The sequence below is a fragment of the Chenopodium quinoa genome, unplaced genomic scaffold (genome assembly GCF_001683475.1).
Source record: "Chenopodium quinoa cultivar QQ74 unplaced genomic scaffold, ASM168347v1, whole genome shotgun sequence".
Classification (NCBI taxonomy): domain Eukaryota; kingdom Viridiplantae; phylum Streptophyta; class Magnoliopsida; order Caryophyllales; family Amaranthaceae; genus Chenopodium; species Chenopodium quinoa.
Genome location: NW_018743331.1, coordinates 6900343 through 6911656, shown reverse-complemented (window position 1 = coordinate 6911656; position 11314 = coordinate 6900343). Strand labels below are relative to the sequence as shown.

The 11314-nt window shown below is 33.6% G+C and overlaps 1 protein-coding gene across 1 annotated transcript; it reads left to right on the top strand.

Annotated features, from left to right (window-relative positions):
* The first annotated feature begins 1160 nt into the window (after positions 1–1160).
* Positions 1161–7476, top strand: LOC110737851 (probable prolyl 4-hydroxylase 4). Its single transcript, XM_021918196.1, has 7 exons — positions 1161–1494; positions 1589–1646; positions 1744–1848; positions 2441–2498; positions 6322–6497; positions 6776–6848; positions 6935–7476. Exons 1-7 carry the CDS (start codon positions 1355–1357, stop codon positions 7222–7224), a joined length of 900 nt encoding a protein of 299 aa, XP_021773888.1. The 5' UTR covers positions 1161–1354; the 3' UTR covers positions 7225–7476.
* Positions 7477–11314: the final 3838 nt, after the last annotated feature.

Here is an 11314-nt window from a genome sequence, read left to right as displayed (position 1 = left end):
AGTATATAATATCAAGTTAATAGCAAACTGTTGACGAATTATCGTGGAAACATAATAAACAAACAAAATAAACATCTTCATGCCTGGATGGAATATTAAAGGAGCTAGATAAAATTACCACAACATGAACATTGACAGTACTAATACTAAAAGGGTGGACTAATTATTCTCATTTCCAATTCAGAGCATGGAAACTTTAATGACTTCAAAAGAAGAATCATGAACTTAACGAACAAAACTTGCCAAACGAGTTATAAAAGTACTCTCTAATATGTTAGAAATTAAATCACATATCCATAAACGAGTAAACATAACTTAGCTGAAATAAGCATAAAATAATTTAGAGTATTCGAAGTCTAAACAACAAAACCTCTATCACAATCCCCTTGTATAACAAATCATACAATGCATCAAATTAAAGAAATCAAAATACATGTGCTCTTGAATAACCCAAAGAAATAAAGGCCCGTGAAAAGAAAAACCACCAACAATATCAATTAGAATTGGTGAGTATCGGAAGAGTACAAAGAAGAAGAAAAAAAAAAAACACTAAACCTAACTTTCCAAAACTCATTATAGCTACGTGACAACCACAAATAAATTACATCACCAATTTTAACAACATCAATCATATAAACAAAATAAATTTGCTCCAAATATATAAAAAAAAACATGCTAAAATCAACATACCATGAATCAAATATTTGAAATCAATAAATCGTCTCAGATTGTTACTGAATAAGCAAATAAAACGATAAATACTTATCTCAATGTTGCGTAGACCAAACTTGCCGCGTCATGGTGAATCTGACCTGACCTAAAAGACGATTCCTAGCTAGAGGTAGAGTTTGGTGTTGATAACGTGTTAAATATGGAAGAGAAATAAAGAGAGATAGGAGAGAAATTGGGGAGAGAATAAATTAGTCTATCTTATTCCATAGAGTGGGGGATATATATACATACAATATAACAAGAGTTTGCTTGGATCATAATAAACCTTAGATATAAAATATTTCGGAATGATAAAAGGAGGATAATAAATATCCACCCAATATTTTATAACAAAGTTGAGATTATTTTTACAATTTTTCTTTTTGGTTTCACCATTAGTAATATAGATTTTCGTATACTAGTAACAGTTTCACACGACGTGTTGATAACAAACTATCAAACAAAATTTATTAAGCTACAATTAAAAATTACTACTTCATCTTAACCTTCCTGCTTCCATTTTCGAGCTAGTGATTAGATATTAACAAACTGCAATCTTCAATATTAAACAAGCTAAAATCAATAACTAATTGATTTCGAAGTTGACTCAAAAGTTAAAAAATTTCTCCATCAAATTCTCACCATGAATCGAGGGTTTCTGCCACAAATCATATCCCTATTTTCAATCGTGTTGCTGATCAATGGATCTCTTAGCACGGCCGTGAATTCAGCTCTTTTTAAAATTGATCCTTCCAAAGTCAGGCAAATTTCTTGGAAACCCAGGTCTGTAATTTAAGCTATTTGTTGGGAAATAATTATAATTAGTGTTGAATTTGATTGACTAAATTGTGGGTTTATCGTTTTTGTTTGAATTAAGGGCATTTGTATATGAGAAATTTTTGACTGATGAAGAATGTGATCATTTGATATCAATTGTAAGTCTTAATCTGATTTATTTTAAAATAAAAAAAATCTATGAAGTGTACTGCAGTTTTGATTTTTTTTTTTTTTTAATTTTTTGATTTCGAATAGGCGAAAAAGGAACTGAAGAGGTCAGCTGTGGCAGATAATGAGTCTGGGGATAGCCAGTTTAGTGAGGTCAGGACAAGCTCCGGCGCCTTTATCAGCAATGCAAAGGTCTGATTTTACTCTCATTTTTCGGCATTTTTGGGGTGGTGTATTTTGTTGATTGATTTCGTTGTAATCTTAAACTTTTAATGATGATTTGTTTAGCTGATTCTGAACCTCATATGAAACTAAGATTGATTGTGCAGTAGATTACGTGATTAGCATTGAAATTTCGAATCCCGGGCAATATTTTGTTTGAAAAAACAAGTGATGATGAACACTGTCGATTAGTGGAGCATTTGTTTATTGGGTGTGTTAAATGAAGAATTAGTGTTACTATGTAAGAGGATAGGAAAAAGTAGAAATTGAGGACAATAGCTGAAGAATAAGGAAATGAACTGAATACTGCGATGAAAGTTGTGGGCATAGCCAAAAATTAGTTTGTAGAAAGATGTATTATTATTTGCATTTAAAACGAAAGGCATACATGCGTTGCAAATTGGTATATAGAAAAGAAATCACTTTTTAATAGGAATTAATATTTAACTGGAGATAGTTTTGAATCTTCGAAAGGTTAGTCTTGCATTGTGGTGGTAATTTGCATATATCCTTACCTTAGTCTTTCCGTTATTCATCTGTATTTTGCTCTATTTCATTTCAGGATGATATTGTAGAACATATAGAGCAAAAACTTGCAGTCTGGACATTCTTACCACAAGGTTTTCTTTCTCACTCTCTCTTTTACTATGTGTCGAATTGCATCAGGTTTTGCAATTACTTGTATCTGTAAATGAACCTAATAATTATGCTATAATCATTGAAGAGGGATATTTTTCTACTGATGTAATACTTATGTCAGTCACCTTCTAGCATCATGTTGTACCTGCTTTGTGGTGCCATTAGAGGTGCTTCCATTGCTCTACCATTGCACATATACCGTTGAAACTATTGATTGTGTAATAAGAAATATCTGGAAATATTTGGTTGCATGACATTCATCGTTTGTTGATTAGTTATCATATGATGATACTCCGTATATTGTCTTTGCCCTAGTCATTCAAAACTTCCTTCATTGCATCAATTTCACTAAAAAATTAATTTCAGAAATAATTGTAATGATATTAATGAGGATGTCTAAGACTATGCCAGTAAGCTCATTTATGGTATTAAATGTTTAAAGCACATTCATCTCTCCAGTCTTATATATTTAAAGCAGTATCAATGCTATTTTATCATTATTATCAGCTGCACTTTAGTTGAATTTCAGAATTCGAAATATATTTCATGCAAGATATTTTTCTGAAGAAAAGCAGTGTCTTTGTTCTATGAGAAATATTAGTATAATCAGTTGATTGAATTATGTTTTATGTTTGGAACTTGTTCCCTTGAACCTTTCACATGTTATTTTCTTTGTCATAAAGCTTGAATTAGGGTGCTGCCACTGAAAAAAAATTCTTTTATTTTTTATTTTTATTTTTTTATTTTATTTCATTTTTTAAAATATTGGGCCAGGGGGGGGGGAGAGGAAGGTTGGGGGGTGAATTAGAAGTAATTATCAGTAATCCCCCTTGCATTGACTAAAGCTTCATTTGTTTTGATTGAAAACATGTTCCGGGAAAGTTTATTTTTGTTTCCTTACAAGGGAAGTTATAGAGGAAGAGGAAAGTGGCACTAGAAGGGGAGAAGATGGATGAAAGTGCAAACTTGCATGGTTGCTGCATTGTGAGTGTTGTTGGCGAGGTGGGAAGCAGGGAGTGCTGCATGGGAGATAACGCTGTTGGCGAGTGGTGGGCTGTTGCATACTTGCGTGGTGTGTGTGAATTGCTGTGTGAGTTGAGGGAGGCAGGTACTGTGTGATTTGGGTGTGAGACGTGTGGTGTTGTGTGTTGGTGCTGCACTGCTTTTGTGGTTGGTATGGCTGGCTAGTAGCAAGGGCTGGGGCGAGACGTGCAGTGCTACGGCTGCTGGGCTTCTGTTGTGTGTGTGGACAGCAAGGACAGAGTGCAGAGGGCCTGTGCATTTGAGGGAGAAGCATGGGTATTGTTGGTACAGCGTTTTGTGGGGTGCTTTGGCCTGACTGGCAGAGGGGGGGGGGGGGAGTTCAAGGGCTGTGAGGTAAGTGAGTAAATTGAATCAGGGCAGTGTTGTGGGTTAGTGCAACAATGAGGTGGGGCAGCGCTGAGTTTGCTTGCTAGCTGCTGTTTGTGTGGTGAGTGGCGGCGAGAGAGATAGAGACAGGGGCTGTTGGGACGTAGCCTAACAGCAAGGGTTGGGTGGTATGTTGCTGCAGAAGGTGGAATGTGGGTAAAGTCTAGAAGTCTAGAAGGTGGAATGTGGGTAAAACCACCACCGACGAACCCTGTATCACCAGCCACAAACCCACAGACGAACACACCCACCACCGTGAACCCACAAACCCATGAACCCAAACCACCAACCACAAACCCAGAACCCATAGGCGAACACACCCACCACCGTGAACCCACAAACCGAAACCACCTAACCCACGGACCCACCTAGACCTACGAACCCAGACCCAAGAAACTGAGACCCTTGCACCAAGACCCAAACGAGACGCACTAACCCAGAACCCACAAACGCACTAACCCAGTATCCACAAACTTGGAACCCACACCCACGAAACCGAGACCATTTCACCATGTGTGAAATTGAGGGTCTTTTTGCTTCAATTCATGAGAAGTGGTTGAAAGAGGAGAGAGAAAGTTGATGGGGAAGAGGATGAAGATGGAGAAATTAGATTATGGAGGAGAGAAAGATGATGGGGAAGAGGAAGTAGATGCTGAAGGAAGAGAGAGAAAGATAATGGGGAAGATGAAGAGATGAATATGGAGAAATTGATGATTATTGAAAGATAAAATAAGTTTAATTAGATTAGGTTAATTTTTAATCAATTATGCTTTAAGTATGTTATTGTTGTTATAAAGTTTTAAGTAAAGGTAATTTTGTAATTTCATTTAAAAAAAATTACTAAAAATGGAAAGATTTGGGAATGTTGCAAATAATAGTTAGCACCCTTTTTTGGTAAATGTTGCAAATAATAGTTAACAGAGGTAGTAATAAGATAAGACTGAAAATCACTTAAACAACTTAATTAAGAAATTAAATATAAAATGACCTAAGGGAAATAAAGGCCCAAAAATTTAGTGGATAATTTACACTATTTCCTAATCACTAGCTATGTTTGACATAAATGTCTCTTATTAGAGAGGAGAGGAAATTAGGTGTGGTTGACATTGCAGACAAACTAAGGGAAAATCGTCTGCGTTGGTTTGGACATGTAAGACGGAGACTCGAGGGTGCACCGGTGCGAAGAGTGGAAGAGTGGGATCATGGATGTTAGGGGTGGTTCTGAGCATGTGTAGGGTGGTCGATCGCACAGGGCCCCTAAGTGAAAATATTATAAAAGGGCCCTAATATTTGAAATTTATTTATACAAAGTAAAGGGAAAACTTGTTAATCAATAATCTATTCTTCAATTTTATCATAAAATTTATAATTTAGTAAAATATTTTTCCTTACAGAAATGATTTTAGGACCAATTAAACAAAATTGCACCGGGCCATTTTCAGTGTTAGCATTTATAGCCCCGCCTCTGATGGATGGGTTAAACGAGGGAGAGGGAGACCAAAAATGACTTGGTTGGAAGGAGTTAGGAAGGATATGAAGTATATGGATTTGTATGAGCATGAGACATTTGATCGTAAGGGATGGAGGAGGAATATTTTGTAGATGACTATACGGAATAATCATTTTTGGTTCATATAGCCTACCCCACTTATGGGATTAAGGCTTTGATTGATTGATTAGAGAGGAGAGGAAATGGTTGTTAAGAGTAGGGAGGAAAAAATGTGGTTTTGCCTCCTTTCAAAAGAAAAAAGTAGTATATGATTTTGAGAGAACTATTTTCCACCTTTGGGAAGATTGTTTTCCACCTTTTTTATATATTGAACAATTGATAATGGTAATTCATTTTCCAAGATATTGTTTTCTAGTCAAAACAAATGGAGCCTAATATCAGGATAAGAAGTCACATTGGAAACTATTAAGTGGTTGATATATCGTTTCAAAGAACAAATTTTCATGTAGATCAGATTTGTACAAAGGATGGCGTAAGTCATCTTGTATTCTTTTAACGTCAGTCCCCCATCCACTATAAGTTAATGTATACACCTTCACTAGGATCACTCATGATACATAAAAGTCACATCTTCAGTCTTCATATAAAATGTCACCCAAGTCTCAACATGTTTTGGTATTGCCAAGGCATGCTTATTGGAATTAGATCTTATATATGGCGTCAGCTGTCTAACCAATTCTCAATTGTGCTTCATATCTAGGTTTCATAAGTTGAATTTAGTTACCTACTGAGACTTGATGATACAAAAAAATGTGATTGCATGTTTGCTTGAGTTATAAATCTTTTTCCAATTAAGGCTTCGTGTTTATCTGTCTGTGTCTTTGCATTAGATATAATAAATAAAAGCAACTAAAGTGCCTTTTTTTCCCCTTTCAAATTCTCAGAGAATGGCGAGGACATACAAGTTCTTAGATATGAGGAAGGACAGAAGTATGAGGCTCACTATGATTACTTTGTTGATAAAGTTAACATTGCTCGTGGTGGCCATCGTTATGCAACCGTTCTTATGTATCTATCAGATGTTATGAAAGGCGGTGAGACAGTGTTTCCAAACGCAGAGGTTAGTTGATCTTTATTTACTGTAATAAATGCACTACAAGCATTCTTGCAGGTTTTTAATGTCACATGCAATGTTTGAAGCCTTCTATTTGTGCTTATTTCTTACTGTAAAGTTTGTGCGCAGCATTTTCTTGTCTTGAGCAGTGTAAATTGTAGACTTGTAATAAAATTGACAAGCTCTGTTCAATGAGCCAGGGTCTGATTTTAAGAGATTATCTTTGGGCTGTAAATTATTGACTTAATATGTATTTAATTATAACTTTTTACTACTATGGACAGTTGTCAGAACGTCAAAAGGCAGCTATTGCAGCAAATGATGATTTGTCCGAGTGTGGAAAGAAAGGCATTGCAGGTATGCTCCTAACCATCTTACCAAGAATGTTATTTCTGGGATTATTCTTGCCCTTACATCTTATGGATATTTTTAAATTCAATCAGTGAAACCAAAGAAAGGGGATGCTCTTTTGTTCTTCAGTCTGTCTCCAAATGCTGTTCCTGACCAGATGAGTCTCCACGGAGGCTGTCCTGTGATTGAGGGTGAGAAATGGTCTGCCACCAAGTGGATTCACGTTGACAATTTTGACAAAATCCTCACAGATGGTTGTAGTGATCGCAATCAAAATTGTGAGAGGTGGGCTGCGCTTGGTGAGTGCACTAGGAACCCGGAATATATGGTGGGAACTGCTCAGCTTCCAGGTTACTGTCGGAGAAGTTGCAATGTCTGTTAGTTTGGCTGTTCTATAATATTGCAGATGAGGCTGATGTAAAGTTGCTGTTACATTCTTTATCCTCACTGAGTTATTACCTTTGTTCCATATTTTCCACGAAAGTTTTGGACATGCAATGACATCTTTGTGGGAAAAAAGTTATAGGTTGTACTGTAATTTACCCCTGTAATTTCTTTTCTAATATTTACACTGTAATATCTTTTTAAAAAAAAAAAATTAGCTTTATACATCCATAGCAGTTTCTTGTTGCTATTTCTGTTATGGACCCGTTTATAACTTCCTCTGGTGAGCTTGTTACACTCCATTCCAAACACAGTTTTAAGGACTTGTAAACTATTAATAGATCTCACAAATAGGGGACAAACTGAAGGCAACAACAAAAAGGGACATTGCTTCATTAAGGTTTCAAACAAGCCATGAGATCGTTGACTTTCTTATTGTCTTGATCGAATAATTTAGGATTAAGGGATGATGTTATGAACTTAACCGAGTTAGTGTACAACTGTTTTGGTTTCTACTAAATCTTACTTCCTCCATTTTTATTTAGTTGACAACGTTTGACTTTTACACTATTCACACACTACACTTTGACTCGCTTTTGTGATTTATAGATACGATAAAATATAGTCACGTGAGATCTTGTTTGAATCGTATCGATGCATATTATATTAATTTCCACTTTTTATAATTTTACAATGTTGATAATTAGAGATATTAATTGCTAAAAACATGCATTGGCAAGCGTGATAATAAAAAGGTGTCAACTAAAAAACAGAAAAAGTATATTGAAATCTGTACCGTTTGATATTAGAATAGAGTATACATACAATATTAAGTCCTAGAAATTATACTATGTTGTCTAAATTAATCACATAAAAAGGCTAAATTTTGGTATTTACTTGAAAATAAAATTGATCGACAGTTACATAGTTGGTTATCCATAATTCTTCTTAAATTATATGATTTCATACTTTTTGAGTACCAATGAGTACAAACATTACATGTTTCTCTTACAAATTATACAAATTCATTCACTGAATCATGATGTACTCTAGTCCATTTTCTTCTTTGTTTCGAAAAGCTTCCCACCACAGCAGATTGTTTCATATTACCAATTCGATTTGCAAATGAATCATAGTATGTCGTTTCATCAAAACTTTCCAACATCTATTACCATTTGTCCATCTATATCTTCACTGCCTGTTGCAAGGACTTTGATCACCTTAACTTGGAAGCTCGAGTTTATAGATGGATAAAAATCAGTCAACAATACAGCACCAAGGATCTCTCCCAAAAACATGCCCTACACCAAGATTACACAGAGGTACAGATGTAACCCTCATTCTCCCAAAAACAAAAAAAAAAGGCCAGTTTCTAAAATAACCGGTCTCTTATGTATGAACTAAAATTTGCCTAACATGAGCGGCTGAAAACACTAAATCAAAGAGACCAGTTATTTGTAACAATAGGTCTCTTTTATTTACCAGGTTTTTTTGCCTCTTTTTTAGTACCCATTTTTTTTTATCTCTTTTGTTTACACCATATATCAAACTGAAATTGTACTTCCTCCGTCCCAGAATAACCGAGGCATTGAACTTTTTTCACTATTCATATATTAATTTTAATTATAGTTTTTTATTAACATAATAACAACGTTATATTATCAAAAAAATATGTTGTTAGATAGGTATTGATATAAAGTTTCAAAATATAATCTTTTTTGTAAAAAAAAATTCGTCAATATTTACTTACATAAAAAATAAGGTCAAACTAGTGCATCGGCATGTGTGCAAAGTTTGACTGTGTCAGTTATTCTGAGACAGAGGGAGTAAAATTTACATATTTGTAATTCGTATATTTTTATAATAGACTTGTGATAACAATACTATGAGGTATTCTTCACTTTTTTTTTTTCCTTAGATCTTAATTATAAGAATTTGGTTCTTAAAAATTTGACTTTCATAAACAAATTTTATATGCTATGATGTTCATCATCAGCATAATTTTTAATTTTTTTCCTTAAAAAAAAAAAAAAAACTATCAAGATTCAATACTACTGATTGTAAATAATTTTATTTACAGTATACTTCACATACATTATTAACCACAATGTACAACGTAAAAAAAAAAAAAAAAAAAAAGGTGTGATTAATTATATGGATTACTAAATTAAATTATTACAAGTATGTTTTGGCAATATATATGTCTACTCCTTAACTTAATATATGATTCGTCTAACCATCATAACTTTAAATTATATTATTGGTTTTTATTTTATTTGCCTCAGTATACATTGTTATTATTGGAAATAAAAATTCAAAGTTTATATGGCAAATAAATAATACTCCATATATTGAAAGTATATTTTAATGGGCTTAATTTCCGTACCCCAATTACCTAATTGCTAGATCCGCTACTGGTTGAACATTTCAGTTCTAAGTAAAAATGAACATTTAATGGTGTTGTTTCTTCATAATTATTTTTGTAGGCTTCAAATACTAGCTCTGTTTCTAAATTTCGACTCACTTATAATTCATGTGGTCAAAATAAAATAACTTTAACCAAATATGATCTATACATAAGAAAAATTACCATGGGAGATCTTATTATATTCATCTTAGTTTATACAAATATCAACTTTTTTATAATTTTCACTTACACAGTTACACATAGCCAAAGATATAAATGGTCAAAGACGCACATTGCAAATCGCGCAAATGCAAAGTGAGTCGAACTTTCGGAAATGGAGGGAATGCTCTCTCTTTTTTTTTTTTTTTTTTTTTTTTTTTTTTTTTTTTTTTATGCGTCAATTTGATTGTCATACTTGCCAAGACATAATTTTGACCATTAATACCTTTACTTGTCTATTAATAAAAATTGTAACAAGATTATATTATGAAAATAGACATTATGACGAATCTAATGATATATTACATGATAACATTTATTTATTTTATATTAGTAAAAGACTAAATCAAACATGGTATGCGAATAGTACAAAAGTCAAAATGATGCATTTAAAAACAAAGGAGAGAGTAATACTTATTCGACAATTTTTATTTTCATGTTCAGCTGCTTCTCGAAAACTTTTTGTTTTGCAACTGCTTCTTCACCAGCTTTTCTTTTAATTTGGACTCAAGTGCTTCCTTTTCATGAGTTGCTTCTTTGGTAGGTCCCTTTTCACCCTTTCTCTTGAAGCACAATTCGTTTTAAATCAGAAAATAAACCGAAAAAATGTAGATAAAATTTTCAAATTGAGCCTAAAAAACCATAATTCAACTTAAACCCAATCCAAATGTAATTCCAATCCTTATAATCACATTACTAGGCCCCAATCTATTTCTTATCTCATCTAATAGCCCTAATTTTGCTTAATTGACTTAATTAACTATATAAATTTTACCTTAATTATCATGACACGTATAAAAACTGACAAGCCCATATAAGATTATGAGTTTATGACAAGTCGACAACTAACTTAACGCAGAAATTAACATATGCGCCAGCTACTAGCCGACCTATTTCCTTTGTTTTTGTCCTATAAATACTCCCTTCGTACCCCAACATTCAACACACAACGAATACAATATACTAAGCCCTAAACACCAAGGTTATTAACCTCAAACCCTCCTTAAAACTTCTTTTCAAGTCAATCAACTAAAGCCCAAGGCTACCCAGTCCAGCCAACAGACTAGTTTCTTTCTCTCTTCCTTGCTTGTAAAAATAATAAATAAATAAATAAATAAAAAGATTAATCGCGGACGTCTATACTTGAATTAGAAAGGATTTAATTTAAGAAAGAAAAATTGCGTAGGATTTCCAATTCATAATTACTTGGATCGTATTGTGAAAGTAAAGATCAAGGTTTAAGCCAAATCCTTATGAGTCTTATTCCAGAGCCATTGTACTACCATCCTTAAACGTTTAAAGGTCCATTGAAGGTTCAAATCACGTATTATACACCGATAAAAGATTTTAATTAACATTATTTTATAATATGGTTATATGTTTCATATGTTCTACAAGACTACAAGTATATGACAATTTAATTGTCTCACCTGGCTAACTTACTCATATAACATACAATAAT